General features: G+C 37.5%; 1 protein-coding gene across 8 annotated transcripts in view; it reads right to left on the bottom strand.

Annotated features, from left to right (window-relative positions):
- Positions 1-17,245, bottom strand: part of PDE4D (phosphodiesterase 4D) — a 1,859,629-nt gene that overhangs the window by 204,688 nt on the left and 1,637,696 nt on the right. For all 8 annotated transcript variants that reach the window (XM_027863631.1, XM_027863632.1, XM_027863633.1 and 5 more), the window contains 2 exons: positions 8,056-8,129; positions 1,754-1,803 (listed from right to left, as the gene is read on the bottom strand). In XM_027863631.1, the coding sequence (XP_027719432.1) occupies positions 1,754-1,803; positions 8,056-8,129 (124 nt within the window). The remainder of the gene's footprint in view (positions 1-1,753; positions 1,804-8,055; positions 8,130-17,245) is intronic.

Genomic DNA, 17,245 nt, shown 5'->3' with positions numbered 1-17,245 from the left:
ACGTTCCTAAAATGTCATGTGTAATACTTAAAATACTAATAAATAATAATAACAGTGCTCTATCTTAAAACACACAAGGGAAGCTTAATATTTTAATACCTCTAATAATTTTTAGCCCCTAACAAAACTTTCTTTCAGATCCTTCATTCACTCTAAGTTACAGATGACTGAGCACATATAACAGTCTCACATTTTACCTCAGGAGAGAATTTAGGGGTGTGGCATGAGGGGCTCAATCTCTTAAGTCATAGCAGTGGGAAGCATTATTTGGGTTCCTACCTACAAAACAGAATGTTAGCCATACCCAGAACCACAGTAAATTCATAGCAATGGCAGTAGCAGGCCCCAGAGCTCCATAATGAACTGACTCCTTTTACAGGGCTAAGTCCAGTCTACCTGAGACCATGACAGAGAGAGAGAGACAGGAGCTGGAAGCTACTGTAGAATATCAATCTGTTTTCTCCTTGTCTATCATATATACCTTCAGTGAACACTGAGTCAGCAGCTAAGCTCTCCAGTGGAGATGAGTCTCCCCTTGCCTCCAGTAAAAGAACCATATGAGTAATTAATTCTTAACAACCACAGGGCCATGGATTTAGAGCCGGAAAGCACCTTTGAGGTCATCTAGTACAATCCTCCCATTTTAAAGATAAGAAAATTGAAGCCCACACCTATGAAGTAAATTAATGATGGCCACATAAGAAGGAAGTGGTAATCAAGAGAGTTGGGATTTGAACCCAGGTCCTTAAATTCCAAATTCAGCATTCTTTCTACTACACCATGCAATCTACACAATTATTTTTTAGCAAATTGGAGGGACCTCTTTATTTTGTCTCAAAAATATGTCCTTAATGCCTATAATTACTACTTCTCTTTAAAAACAAAACAAAACAAAAAACAAACAAAACCTTACTTAGACTTATTTTTATTTATGTTTGCTATAAACATAAAATTCTCATAAGTACAGTGAACTATGAATGTTATGATTTGAGATCTATAACATAGAGCAAAAGAATGCTGGTATTATTCCATAAAATTTTAGTAGCAAAAGAAATTAACAAGGACTTCAAAATGTGAGTACAGGAAAAGGCGTCTGATAAACCCATACATCGGTCAGAGACACATAGGAATGAAGGCTCTTACGTACTAATATCTACTTTGCAGATGATAAAATGATATTTCATAGGTGTACACTAAATGTCACCAACTTTAACTTTTTTTATAGTCTAAATTTCTTAACCTCTGAAGACTCAAACCCAGAACCACCTAAGAAGTTACCTTCTACTACTCGGATATCATCAAAACAGCAGGAAAGCACCAAGTACAGGGACGTTTGTCTTCTGACACACAAACTCTTTTGCTTATATGCTTTCTTTAAGCCAAAATCCCTCATAGTTCAATACATATGAATATACAATGACACCAAGACTGGACCTATCATTTTCGAGACTAATACTAATACGGTCTTTCAAAATACATCTGTTGGAAAGACAGCAGCAATCATGGCAACATGAAAGGAGAAAGAAAACTGAACATAAAAAGAATTTCATTGAACAAGGATTCCCAAATACCACCTTCTAAAAAAACCAACTTGAGCAGATCAAATAGTAAAATAATAATAATAATAATAAAGCAAGAAGAAAGTGGCTTTTTGCTTCTAATTTTCAAAAATTGCTGCATAATTCAAGTTTAACTTTTTTTTACACCAGATTTTCTATGTACCCTATATTATATCCAAAGAAATCAATCTTACCTGTTATAGTTGCCTTGTTGATGGATGGTTGGTTGCACATGGGTGATCTTCTGGCAGAAAGAATACAAAATTAAGGATTAAATATGTGGTAAAAGGCAATTTGTGTGTTCTCTGAGTCATTTCAATGATAGTATTTTAGTTTAAGAATTATTCTTAGGTTAGCATATACACACTGGGACTAGAATACATAGGCTCACTTAAATGATGCTTTCTCTTGTAATCAGTAAAGTTCCTTTTTGATTTCTTCACTGCAGTTCACGTTAGGCATGAGAGAATAGGAAAATATTAGGTCTTACATTGCTAGACATATGGGGAAAATCAAAAGCTACTGTACTTGTCATCTAAAGAGTTGGTAGAGGGAAAATTGTTATCATTGGCTTCATTCTATAATAAATGTTTGTTAAACTGTATTCAATTGAGGCAGAACCTAGAGAGAAAATCTAGAATTTCTATTTATATAAAAAAGGGAGCAGGCCACAGAGTGTTACTGTACTACTGAACTATACTGGTTAGTATAGTTACTAACTATACTAACCAATTTCCTTTTTTCTCTGTAAATTTTCACTGTTGCTTTGATATTAGTGTGTATTCATTCATTCAGTTATTAAACATCTATTAATGCCTACTGTGCACTTGATACTGTGCTAAGCCTGGAGGAGGTACATTTCAGGGTAGTTATTAAATATAATTCTAACTGGAACCACGGCTTGATGGAAGAGGCAGCGTCTCATAGTGGGTAGTTATTCTTAACTTTTTTTGTATCATAAGCCCTTCTGACATGCTGGTGAAGCCTATTAATGCCTTCTCTGAACAATGTTTTTAAATTCACAACATAAAATATGTAGAATAAGAAAGGAAACCAATTTTTGTTGTTGTTCAGAAGATTTTTAGCCATGTTTGACTCTTCATAACCCTGTTTGCAGTTTTCTTGGCAAAGATACTGGAGTGGTTTGTCATTTCCTTTTTCAGCTCATTTTATAGATGAGGAAACTGAGGCAAACAGGATTAAGTGGCTTGCCCAGGGTCACACAGCTAATAAGTATTTGAGGCCAGATTTGAACTCAGGAAGATGAGTCTTCCTGACTCCAGGCCTTGAGCCACCAAGCTATCCAATGAAATACTTACCAAAAATTTAAAATATTAAATTTTAAAATTTAAGATATTAAACTTAAATACATTAACATTTAAAAATAAAATTAAAGCTATTAATTAGAATTTAAAATATTTTAAAATATTTTGATTTGAAATACTTATCAAAGTATTTTTTAAAAAAATTTCATGTACTCCCAGTCAAGAACCCTTTACCTTAGATGACCTAAGCTCAAGTCCTGACTGGAACATACTGGTTTTGTGACCCTGGGCAGCTTTTCACCTTTTAGTGCCATGAACAACTTTCTAAGGTGACAAGTTGCAGAACAGTTGCCTATCTACATTGGAAAGAAGGCATTTCCTTAGTGGGATGCTCCTTGCACAGATGAAATACAGGTCCAAACTAACTGGAATCATAATACCTTGCACATAATGTAGACTACATTAAATACTTGCCTGCTGAACTGACTTGTATCAATATTTAAATGTGATATGTATTCATGTCATTTTATGTCTTTAAATTGGAAGGAGATGATAGTATCATGTGATGACTAATGTTGTCAATGGAGTTTTTTTCAAAAAGTGGTCTTCTTTTTCAAACATGATCATGGAAATCTTTTTTTTTTATTTCTCTCATCATCTGTAAAACTCTCTGGTGGCTTCCTCCTCTTGGTACCTCTTTGTGAAGCCTGCCTTAACTGTATGCTCTTTGGAAAGATGAATGATTTATTCTGGCTGGACTACTATGCACCATAGACTCATTCTGTGACTTTGCATAGGTCACAACTCTCAGAGCTTCTATTTCTTCATCTATAAAATAAAGGGGTTGGACCATATCAGGGGCTTTTAACTTTTTTGGGGGGTCACGGACCCCTTCGGCATTGGTGAAGCCTACAGGCCCTTTCTTAGAGTAATGTTTTGAATTTGTAAAATAAAACACACAGATTTGCAAAAGAAACAAGTTATATTGACATACAGTTATATAATAGGGCAGTTAGGTGGCACAGTGCAAAGAGGGCCAACCCTGGAGTCAGGAGGACCTGAGTTCAAATGCGGCCTCAGAAACTTACTAGCTGTGTGCCTGGGCAAGGCACTTCACCCTGTTTATCTCAGTTTCCTCAACTGTTAAATGAGCTGGAGAAAGAAAGGGTAAAGTGGTTCTTGTACCTTTGCCAATAAAAGGGGGGGGGATCATGAAGAGTTGGGGATATGACTGAAAATGACTAAAACAACAAACCATCTTTCTGTGACCATCTGAACTGATGCTAAAAGCAGGAATCTGATATGAAGACCGTATTAAATATGCTTTTGCATCCTATAACAGGCAAAGAAGGATGAGGTAGAGGAGAAAGAGCAAGGGACTTAGTGTCAGAAGACCAGGGTGTATCCTCCTGCACTGTGGGTAGGTCATTACTCTTACTGACCTCTATGGACTTCAGTCCCTTCATCCATAAAGCAGGAGTAACAATATATACACAGCCTAGCTCTACAGGGTTGGTAGGAGGAAAGCATTTGATAAAATATTAGAAGAGCTGTAACAAGAAAACAGAGCAACAGTGCAAGGATTTTTTACTCGGCCCTAGGTCCAGAGGATCTTTTCTCATAATTCATGTGAACCCTTATCTATAGAGTGCTATACTTCCTTTTAAGTTTTATTTGATTTAATTTTAATACAAATAAAAATTCTGTTAAGTATACCTCAACTTACTTCTGAGGATTTCTTTATTTTCATATGAAATAACAAATACTTCTAGTGGCAATCTATTTTTTAAATGGGGGGGGAAGTAATTTGGAAATCTGATTAATGGTAGCAAAGCATATTATGAACATTCAAATATTATACTTCTTCTACTGCTTTGAAATACATTTGACTGACACAAGAGGTGATGCATTGCCTTTAACTTATAGATAATAATAATAATAATAGTCATAAAACACTAATAGCTAACATTTTTAAAGAGATTTAAGGTCTGCAAAGCACTTTACATATATCATCTCATTTGATTCCTATGACTTTCTGGGGTAGGTGCTATAATTATCCTCATTTTACAGATGAAGAAACTGAGGCTGAGAGAAGTTAACTAACTTGCTCAGGGTCACAAAACTGGTATTTGAAGTAGGATTTGAAATCAGATCTTCTGGATTCCAAATCTGTCACTCTACCTGCTATATTACCTAAGTCAGGTCAACATTCCCTGCCTCCCAACCTAAGAATATTCTTTTACCACTTTGATTATTCAAAAGAATGGCTTTCCCAAAGAAAATTTACTAGACATATTTTTAAACTAGAATACACTAATTTTGAGTTATTAGTTTGTACTTGGGAAAATGGAATTATTAGCTACATGCTGTCTCTCTCTAAAATTAATTTCATATTCTCTCTCTTTAAAATAAAACTCATATCTGAGACCACAGGGAATGTGGGTACTTAATCACCTGATATTTCAACATTTCAGCATGCCACCGAAATTGAGCTTTTGAACCATGGTCACATATCTCTTTCTGGAAAATGAACGACAATAACAGAAAAATCTAACTTAGAGAGACTTCTCTCAGCCCAGGTTTGTACCCAAACCCAACACCAGACAACACTTATATTTTCTGTGAAAAAAAAATTAAGCATAAAAGATGTCACTACTAAGACAAGGAAAGAATAAAGAAAATAACAGAAAGAAAGCTAAGAAATCAACCTTAGTTCCATTTAATGTCATTTCTTTAGGTTTCCTGGACTTCCTTCCTGCATTCTCAGAAGTTGGATGAGACAAGGATGGCCATGACGAGTTCCCACTATCTGGGGAATCCAGGGGTGTAGTGGAAACATTTCAATGACGCACCTAATGGCTAACCTCTCTAGGCCTGACAGGTGGCATGGACAACTTTGAAACTCTGCCATGTGGTACGCCTGGCAATCCATCTCTGACACTCTGAGAGGCTGTGATTTCTTATCAGTCTAGAGAACAGATCTAGAACAGGTTGAGGGTAGTCCTTCCACAGCAAAACATAAAAGGCCAATCCAAGTATTGACCTGAAGTTTGCCTTAGAAACCAGCTTGGTTTCAAAAATAATCCAAAGAGGCTGAGGTCCACTGCATGGATAATCTTTGGCTTAGACTCAGAAGTGGCTGTGCCTTTCTATTTAAACTTTTATGTCTTTGTAAGCCAGATGGGGACTGACGTACCATCCAAACTTCTGCTGTATACAGTATGGGTATCCAAACATCCTTTAAAAAAAAAGCCTTAGCACCATCATGTCTCCATAACTGGATTTGTCTACCCATAAGCTTCTGTGGAATTTCAGAATCAGAAAGGAACTTAGAGACCATCTGGTCCAGGGATTCTTAAGGTGGGGTCCATGAATTGTCTTTTAAAAAATATATTTTCAAGATTGTATTTCAATATAATAGCTTTCTTTTAAAATATGGTGTATTTTATTTTTTTGGATTTAAAAACATTCTGAGAAGGAGTTCACAAGTGTCACTAGACTGCCAAAGGGGTGCATGCTACAAAAAAAATTTAGAACCTCTGATCTAATCCAACTTTCTTGTTTTACAGATGAAGAAACTGAGGTACAGAAAAGTTAATGAATTTGTCCAAGGTTATAAAGCTAGTCAACAGCTGAACTTAAACCAAGATCTTCATGTCTCCGACTATCTTCCCTAAACCAAATGACTGAAGCTAGCCTAAACGCATTTGTAAATTTCTTAATTACCATACTCTGTGATGAGTTTCTGTGACAGAATTTTTTTTTTAATTAAACATCATATTAGCATGCTTGTGTGCATCTAGGTGGGGCAATGGAAAAAATACCAGGTCTGGAGTCAGGAAGACTCATCTCCCTGAGTTCAAATCTGACCTCAGACATTAGCTGTGTGAACCTGGGGAAGTCACTTCACCCTTACCTGTAAAATGAAGTGGAGAAGGAAATGGCAAATCATCTCAGTATCTTTGCCAAGAAAATCCCAAATGGGGTCAAGAAGAGTTAGACACAACTGAAACAACTCAATGACAACAAAGCATTAGCGTTTAACAGAATTGAGGAGTTATTACTTTCTTGATTATAGTGAGGCTACAGAGAGTGCACTAATCTTATACTTTCAGTTAGCTTACAAGGATGGGCAGGGAACTCTCTTATTTCACAGATTTCAAACCTGTAAGTGGCCTCCAAAGCTATGGTATATGTGTGTTGATAATTATTAGAAGGCCTTCAAGTTCCATATACTGCTTTAACCATTGGTTGGCTAACATATCAATTACAAAGTATTCTTCGTCGTCCTTCTCCCTATCCATGGCATTTGAAGAATAAGCTATTTGCCCTGATGTCTTCTACAAGGACCTCACTTCTCTATCATAGAGAGGAATGTAACTATTGTAAAATGTGATAGTCAGGGTTAATTTTCATTCCTTTGTAAGAAAAAGGGGGTCATCTAAGTCAGAATACTTACCATTAGGAAGTAAGAAATAGCTCATATTGAAAGTATAATAATATTAATTATAAATCTGATGAACATTTAGCTTCCTATTCACCTTTTTTTGGTGAATCTGTAGAGATACATTCTTAATTAAAAAAAAAACAAACTTCCATTTGTGATTTTCTATTTCTTCTACTTTATCAATCTTTAAATAATGAGCCATTTTTCAAAATGTGCCTTTCAATCATATGAATTAAACTTGAACTCAGGCACACAAATTTTTTTATTTGATCCTAAAAAATTGGTCCTGCTTTTTAAGAACTTTATTGTCAATAGAAGATATCATTTCCAAAGGTCTCTCTGCAGTTTCTTTTCCCTTATAGTCCATGATAGAATATAAAGCTAGGATATAAATCATAATAAAAAAAAACTGCATGCATGCTTGCTCATCTGATTTTGAATTGACTCAAAGGCCCAAGGGATCAATTACTAATGGTTAATTTATAGCAAGTCAGAAATATAAAGTTACCCTGAGTTTAAATAACTGGGCAAAGGACAGGACAGGCCAAGTGACTGCTGACAGATGGAATCCCTGGGTTCAGAGGTCATATTGTTCCACTTCTGCCATAGAACCATCACTGCTAAGTATTTATAGAAAATGGAATGGCTGTCATATGACTTCATTTGAGGAGGTGGCTAATAATGGAACAATGCTGTGAAATCTAATCTTTTACCTTGGGTCCCATCAGACGAGGACAATATCCATTCAAAAGTACAATGAGAGGTTGGGGGAAGTACAACTTACTTGCTAGGTGCTCGGTCTTGTAAATTGGTTAATGCAGCAAAGTTATTCCGTACAGTACGCAGGCTAGCCAGGACCTACAATAGAGAAAGACAGTTGTATATTTTTAGTACCAGGGGCATAGTATAATTTAAAATGGCTTATTAGTGTGGGCCAAATGTGATTTTGCCATTGATCCAGTTTCAAATTATCCCAAATACTGAACCTGAGTCACAGGCACTGAAGCTACTACTCCCTGTTTGAAGTTGGCAATCAGTTGTTTTTCAGTCGTGCCCGACTCTTCATGAGCCCATTTGGGATTTTTCTTGGCAAAGATACTGGAGTGGTTTGCTATTTCCTTCTCCAGCTCATTTTACAGATGAGGAAACTGAGGCAAACAGGATTAAGTGCCTTGTCCAGGGTCACACAGCTAGTAAGTCTCTGAAGCCATATTTGAATTCAGGAGGATGAGTCTTCTTGACTCCAGGCCTGGTGCTCTACCCACTGCGCCACCCAGCTGCTCTACCATATATTCCACTGAGATACATTTAGGTCAGAATGTAAGGGCTTCATGTGGTTTGTTCTCAGTGGAACTGCTTCCACCATATTTCTGGGTTCCACATCTACCTAGCTACTACACAACAATAATACATGCTAGCAATGCCAATAAATGCTACTTACTGTCTCTGACCATGAGAGGCAGAATGGCAAAGCAGCTAGAGCTGGATCCAGGAAAATGAATTCCACCTCAGACACTCACTAGCTACACGTCCAAGGGCAAGCTATTTAATCTCTCTGAGTTTCAGTTTATTCATCTGTAAAAAAAACCTGTGAAAATAATTTTTAAAAATTTAAATAAAATAAAGAGGTGGAATCCAATAGCTTCTAACTCTAAATCAATGATTCAGTGATCAACATCCCTTCCTATAATTTTTCATTTGGGTATAAAGAGAATGGAAGTCACACTGGAATGAGAAACAAGGGTCAGATAGCCATCTTTTTCTACTTTCTCCCACAGGCCTTCCTCTGTGTGTCCCAATTTCCATAACAACTGGGTCCAGCTTAAGTGTGTCTTAAATGATCTGCATTCAAGAAAGAGACTTCTTAGCTTAAAAAATATAGCAGTGATAGTTGTAGTATTATCAAATTGGAATAATGATTAGTCATTTAAATTGATATTTTCCTTTATCATTTATTGGTGTGCCCATGGTGTGAGGGACACACAAATTTCCAAATGTCCAACAGGATCCCAGGAAGGCTCCATTTTCCTCCTATATTTTCAGAATCAGGAAAATGGGTTCCAATTCCAGCTGAGACCCTAATTAGCTACATGATCCAGGGAAAGAGTGGCAATGTGATTTAGACTCCACTGAAAGGAGCATGAAATCTTCAAGGTCACTAAGAAATTGCTTTCTTCATGGGCATGGTGTTGCAAAAGAGTTATCCTTTATGAAATTTGTAAGAGGCTTATAAAAGTGTCTATTTTATGGCCATGATTAATTTGGATACTTTCAAGAATTGGATGAACAAGTCAAAATATTGCCAACTCTGACCTGCTTGCTCCCTGAGCTGCAGTCCTTATATCACCCATGTCCTGCTACGCATTTCCACCTGGGTGTCCTAGCTGGCTACCCAACCTTAAAATACAGACAAATGAACTCATCAACTTCTTACCTAAACCTTCCCGTTTCCTGGCTTCTTTTCATTCATCTTGGCCATCTTGAGTCATCTTTGACGCTTAACTCTTTCTTGTATCCCAAGTCTTAGAAAACTACCTCCAGGCCAGCCCCTCTGCTCCACCTACATCATCCTCACTCTCTCTGCTTCCACTGTTAGCATCTGGTTCAAGTTCTCTTCACTTCTTGCTTGAATCATTAGAAAAGCTCCTAACCATTTGTGATCCCTTCAGTCTTTCCCTTTCCAATATAGTCTTTAAACAGTCGCCAAAATAATCCTTCTAAAATATAGGTCTGTCTACGCCACTCCTCTGTTCCAAAACCTTTTCGGTGGCTCCCTTCCTATTGGCTATAAAAAAAATATCAACTCCAAAGGCTGACATTTAATATTCTCCACAATCTGGCTCCAAAACACTTTTCCATAGCCTCATTTCATTGTGCTCCCTTTTACACATTTTATATTCCTTATATGCCCCCTCCCACCTTTATACATTTGGACAGGCTGTTTTCCAAGTCTGAAATGTATCTTCATCTCTCCCTATTGAAATCCTTATGTTTTTTAAGGTACAGATGTGCTATTACCGTTTCCATGGAGCCTTCCACTTTTCTCCAACCCCCAGCCGCACCCTGGCCTGCTCGCCCTCTCTATCCCCAATTGAAAATGGTCATTTTCTTTCTCCAGTCTTCCTAAGATACTATGTATCTGTTTCTTCCCCATTATATCATACCTTGTATTTTCGCACACATCACATCTAGCTCTTCATCCTCCTCAAAAAGTTACAAGCTCCTTAAGTGCAGCGACTGCTATTTTTCCCCCATTATATCTCCAGGGTTTAGCATGGTGTTTTCCATATGGTAGATGCTTAATAAATATTATTTATTCAATGAATAGGTACATTCAATGAATAGGTACATCCCAACCCTCAGAAACTGGCTTATAAGAGATAATTCAGATAACTAGTCACCTTCTGACATCCTAATGTATAGATCTGACCATATCACCCTCTTGCTCAATAATTTTTTTTTTTTTGGTGGCTCTCTATCTGCCTCTAGGATCAAATATAAAATTCTCCATTTGGCTTTCAAAGTCTATATAACCTGATATAACCTGATTCCTCCCTATAATTCCTGTCTTCTTATATCTTACATTCTTACTGCCTCCCCCCCCCCCCCCCCTCCAATTCATTGCCCCTGCCCCCTTGTCGTTCCTTGCACAAGACACTCCATGTTCTGACTCTGGGCATTTTCACTGGTTGTACCCCATACCTGGAATGTGTTCCTGTCTCATCTCTGCCTCCTGGCTTCCTTCAAGTCCCAGATAAAATCTCACCTTCTATAGGAAGCCTTTTCATATCCCTCTTAATTCTAGTGCTTTCCTACTGTTGATTATTTCCAATTTATCTTGTATATAGCTTGCTTAGAAACAATTATTTACATGTTGTCTTCCCATCAGACTGTGAACTCCTTGAGAGCGGAGACTGTCTTTTACCTTTCTTCCGTACACAGAACTTAGCAAAGTGCCAGTATATAATAGATGTTTAATAAATGTTTATTGACTGACTGAATCAGATAACCTCACTTCTTGGCTATGAAGCCTTGACTGTTGTAAAATTAATCCCTATAAGTTTTTCTGTATCATTAAAGCATATATTTTATCAAACAGCGAGTGAAGAGTTCAGAATATAACCAATGTACCCATCTCAAAGTTCTTTTTCTAGGCAAATATTATTGTCTTGATATACTTATAGTGCCTGACTAGCAAATAACTGCTAAGGGAACTTACATGACAACTGGATGAATAGTATAATAACAAGATTTTGTATTTGCGTAGTGCTTTGCAGCTAGAGTTCATTAAGTATGGGAGTAATGTCAAATTTGTGCTTTAGGAAAATCACTCTGGCATCTGAGTAGAGGATGGATTGGACATGAAAGAAACTTGACTCAGGTAGAACATTTAGGAGGACTGCTGTGATAGTCCAGGCCAGAGGTAATGAAGTTTTGGTCCCGAGTGGTAGTTATTTGAGTAGACAGAAAGGGATGAATGTGAGAGATGCTGTTGGGGGAGAAATGATAAGACTTGGAAACTGATTGCAAATGAGTCCTTCATGAGTACACATCATTAGAAGAGTAGGACAAGTGATTGCTTCTATCTCTGACTCTTGAGACAGAATAGGAAAACCCCAGCTAGGTTTGGGTTCCATTATGCTTTATTTCAAATGCTGCCTCTGATGCCTGTGCCCTTTGCCTGTGGCTAGACAAGGTCTCTCTCTTCCCTTGAATGAATCCCTACAGCATACACACGACAACTTCTCCCCTCCATTTTCCTTCAGCATCTAATGGCTGCTGACCAAAAGGGATCACTCAACTTTTCCTCAATGAAAATGAAGTTTGAAAAATTAAGGCCCTTTCCTTTCCATCTCTCCTTTCCAAGGAGTGATCAGAAGAAGTTTTTAGTGTCCTGGGAATAATGAGGCTGACAAACACATTAGGAAAGAAATATTCACAGTCATGGAGGATCTCTGCTCATAGATGGCTCATACTCCCATGGGGAATTGTTAAACACTATCATCATTTAACGGATATAGCTTGAAGCCTATTTTAGGTACAGAATCTTCTTTATTAATGACAGTAACAAAAATAAATTCCCTAAAAAAGGAGAACTGACCTTGGTTCCATTGAACAACTAAATAATTCTAGGCTCATTTTTTTAAAAAAAATTTTTTTGGTGAGGCAATTAGGGTTAAGTGACTTGCCCAGAGTCATACAGCTAGTAAGTGTTATGTGTCTGAGGCTAGGTTTGAACTTAGGTCCTCCTGACTACAGGGCTGGTGCTCTAGCCGCTGAGCCACCTAGCTGCCTCTAGGCTCATTTTATACAGCTTAATGGCATAGTGGATAGAGAGTTGAGTTTGAGTTAGGAAAACCTGGGTACAAATCCATCTTCAGATATTTACTGGCTGTCTGGCCCTGGGAAAGTCACTTCACCTCTGTCTTCCAAAGATTTTCTCATCTGTAAAATGGAGATATGAATAGCACCAATCTCACCAGGAAGTTTTGAGGATTAAATGACGTATCATAGATAGAATGATACATAAACTTTAAAGAGCCATGAATGTTATCTATAGTTATGATTATGTAAAGTGGAATTATTTTAGTAATACATCTTTAAAGACAAATTAATAAGAAGAATCTGATAGAAATACGGATGAAAATCTTTAAAAAATATATTGAAAAAGAAATATCATGCCATTGTAGTTCTTGAATAAAAATCACAGGAAAACAAGATTCAGATCATGCCTTTACAACTTATTGTCTATGTGACTGTGGGAATGTCCCACAACCCATGGTTTTGGGCAAGACACATAATCTCTCTTGGTCTCAGCTTCCCCATCTCTTAAGTTAGTAATCTGGAGCTAGGTGACTTCCAAAATTTTTAGATCTAACATTCTAGGACCTACTTAAAGAAATGAACTATCAGCAACTCTGTAACATGTACTTTTTGGAGAATTTCAGTTCTCTGCCACTAGATGGCTTCCATTCACACACCACGTACATTTAACACAATGGAACTGGAAAAGAGAGTCAGGGATGCTTGTGAAAAAGCTGATTTCCTTTTGTATCCCCAGACAAATGCAAAACGTGGAAATAGCACTAATAATGAAGGGGAGGACATCTTTTTGATTAGAAACAAACCCCATCACATAGACACACACAAGAAAGCTAGTTAGGAGGCTTAGGTAACGAGGAGGAATGATATACCTGGACAATCCTTCACAAGACATTAACGAACTATGAGACCCCTGGTCAAGTAATTTAAGCTCTCTATGCCTCAGAATCCTCATCTGTAAATTGAGGGAGTCAAACTCAATAGCCTACAACATTCCTTCACTTTCTAAACTGATAATCTTATGATTCTACTTTAACCAAAACATTAATGTATCTTAAAACATTAAAATGTGTAACTCATGACTTCAGCAAACATCACAGCTGTTAGAGCTAGAAAGGACCTTGGTGATCACACAGTCTCATGCTTTCATTTTAGAGGGGAAGAAATGAGGACCCTAGAGAAGTTCAGTGACTCACCAAAGGTATAAAATAGGAGAATTAAAATTTGAACACAGGTCCTCAGATTGCAGGCCCACTATTCTTTCCATTGTACTAAAATGTCTAAGGTCAAACCAAACTGATTCTTGTCAGGTCCTCTTCCATTATATATCTGGGTTCAGTTCAGTCGTTTTTTCAGCTTTGTCCAACTCTTTGTGATGCCATTTGGGGTTTTCTTGGTAAAGATACTTGAGTGGTTTGTCATTTCCTTCTCCAACTCATTTTACAGATGAGGAAACTGAGGCAAACTGAGTTAAGTGACTTGCCCAGGGTCACACTACTAATAAGTATCTAAGGCTGGATTTGAACTCAAGATGAGTCTTCCTGATTTCAGGCCCAGCACTCTATGCACTATGGTGCCACCTAGCTGCCTTAGGTAAGTCTATTTAATTGGAGGCATTAAGTAGCAATTAATTTTTTTTAGGCTACATTACAGTATTCTAATTAATGTTAAAATTTTTCTGTGAACTTACAAAGTTCTCAAAACTCTTATCCTGACAATGAAAAGGGCAGAGTTATTTGGTTCTTTGTCATCTATATTTTATTTCCTGAGTCCTGTCTCTGAAACAAACTGGTTGTATGACCACAGGCACATTACTTACACTCTCAATGCCCCAGGCAACACTTTAAAACAATAATGCACAGTAAGCTCTGACCTTCATTAGTAGAGCAAAGTTTCTCTTCTGGGAATTCCCTACACCAATGAATTCAAAGGTATTGTCCAAAAAACAATCCATATTTTCAAGCCTTCTTTCATTAAATAATTTAAGGGCTTTTCCATTAATTCAGAAAAGTGCTTGGATGTCCCTTCCATCTTCCTTGATCAAAGGCTCAGTTTCATTTGGCATTGCAAATTCCCGAATAGGAACTCTAAAGAACTGAAGGGGTATTTGTTTCTGAGTTTATTTATTTATTTTTTAGCTTCATGGCTCCCCAAAGAGTTTTATGATTTGAAATGAAAAATAAATACAAGGTAGTCAGACTGTAACAACAGGACTGCTGAGACCAGGGGCTGCCAAGTACAAAGGGGATTTTCTTCCATTTTCATCAGCTTTGTGTCTCCCAGGGGCTTCTCTCTGATGCCCAGTCAACTAACCATCATACTTCTGAAAGGAAAATGCCAATTTCAAAGCAAGTAGCATAGCTATGGGATTTATCAGAACGACACTTAGATTCTCCTGCCTGGGGAATTACCTGCTGAAAGGTCTCTATCAGAAGCACCAGGAGAACATTTCAAAAAAGGAATCAGTTAAATATTTGATGGGATATTGTCAATTTTTCTAAGGTTTAAGGTGATTTTGAGCTTCCACAGGAGGTACTTGGAGAAACAAAGAAGGGGAAGAGGAAAGGAATTTTGTTTAAACCTTGGGAAATTTTTTCTAATCTTGACTGCTGCTTAAACATTTGGATAATAATTAGCATTTATACATGTGCGTTGCATATTACAATTACATTTACACATGTGCCTTAAACATACAACTCTGTGAAGTAGGTGTGGCAAATATTATCTCCATTTTACAGACAAGACAGTGAGGCCAAAAGAGTTTAAGTAACTTGCCTGTGATCTCACAGCTACCAAATGTTACATGTGGGATTTAAACTCGGGTCTCTTCCTAAACTTCAGGCCTAGCATTCTAACAACTCTGTCATACTGAAACTCCAAATTACCACCAAAGATTCTACAATTTTATCTATCTGGAGTGTTAATGGTATATATTGCAGTGCTCTCCAGGAACAATGATGATAACACTAGTTCACACTTATTATATGCTTTTTGTCGGGGTATAAACTCCAGATCAGTGGTATCAGACTCAAATAGCAACAGATCCTTGCCAGGCTACACACTGCCTTAAAACACACACACACACACACACACACATTAAGATTATCTGTGTTGTGGTGTATTTTTGTATATTTTGTTAAATATTTTCCAATTACATTTTAATCTGGTTCCTGCATGCAGGAGTTTTGTGGGCTTCCTGTGCACCTATATGACTTCACACGTTCTTCCAACACTATGCTTTTGTTATTCTTTGTACATTTGGAAAGAATTAGGAAAGGAACACATTTCATAGTGTACACAAACACCTAAGGGTGTTGATGACCATAAGGGAAATGAAGATTACAAATGGGACTCCTCAGCAAGAAAATAGATGTAGGATGGATATAAAAGATTCTTCAGGGATGGGGAACCTGTGGCTTTGAGGCCACATGTGGTCCTCAAATGCGGCCCTTTGACCGAATCCAAACTTCACGGAACAAATCCCCTTAATCAGAGGATTTGTTCTATAAAACTTGTACTCAGTCAAAAGGCTGCACCCAAGGACCCAGAGGGTCACACGTGGCCTCAAGGCCAGCAGGTTCTCCACCCCTGTATCTTAACTGTGATTTCTTTACAGTGGATAGTAAAAAGCAAGGTGATACTAATACCATCGTATTAGAGATAAGATGGTAAATTTCTGTAGCCTGGCTGTGAGAACAGAAATCTCTCTGAATGACTTATCTGTGACTGGAGTGTTTCTCTAACACTCACAAATTCAGCTAGGCTAGATGTGGCCTGCACTAAGGTGTTCATTAACTTCGAAGCACACAACTTGTTTGCATCACTACCATATTTAGTACTGGCCTGAAAGGTCCTGGAAGGTAGAAGGATTTCTATTAATCATTCTTTGTAAAGTGTCTGGTGACTCAGGCTCTTTATAAACACCCACTCATCTCAGACTATAAGACCACAGCTAGAATTGTATCTGTTTTATAAGTATACATGCTAAGTACAATTGAGAACCACATTAAGCATGCTACCCACCTCCTTACTGAGACGGGATGGATGCAGAGAGAAGATGAGGCATAGATTTTGGGGCCTGGTCGGGTGCGGGGAAATTTGTTTTGCTTGACTATGCATTCTTGTTATAAAGGTTTGGTTTTTCTTTCTTTTTCTTTTCCTCCAATAAGGAGAGGTGGGAAGGTGAAATGCTCATTAACTAAAAATAAAATTCAAGTTTGTATGTTGTCTCCTCCATTAGACTGTGAGCTCCCTTGAGAGCAGGGACTAGCTTTTGACTTTTTTAATTTTTTTTTTGTATCTCCATCCTTTAGTAGAGTGCCTGGCACATAGTAGGCTCTTAATAGATGTTTGCTGACTGACAGGTAGAGCCAGATCTGCTTTATCTGTATTTTGATACTCTTATATACTCATTGCCTTCATTGATACAACGCTGTGGTCTTTTTATTTCATCCTCCGTTTTAATAATTTATCCTTTTATTTACTGAAGGCCAGAAGGTGCTACAGACCAGGATTAGTCATATGGCAAGAGCAAGGAAATCAAATGAACACAACAAGGTTTTTACTACTCCCCCTGGGAATGGTGAAAGGGGACTTCTATCAAGCTGGGTGGATCATGTACAGAGGATTTATGGGAGGCACAGGGGGAAGAA

The sequence above is a fragment of the Vombatus ursinus genome, unplaced genomic scaffold (genome assembly GCF_900497805.2).
Source record: "Vombatus ursinus unplaced genomic scaffold, bare-nosed wombat genome assembly UNPS02014772.1, whole genome shotgun sequence".
Classification (NCBI taxonomy): Eukaryota; Metazoa; Chordata; class Mammalia; order Diprotodontia; family Vombatidae; genus Vombatus; species Vombatus ursinus.
Note: the sequence above shows the minus strand (reverse complement) of the source record. Positions and strands in the feature narration are given on the sequence as shown.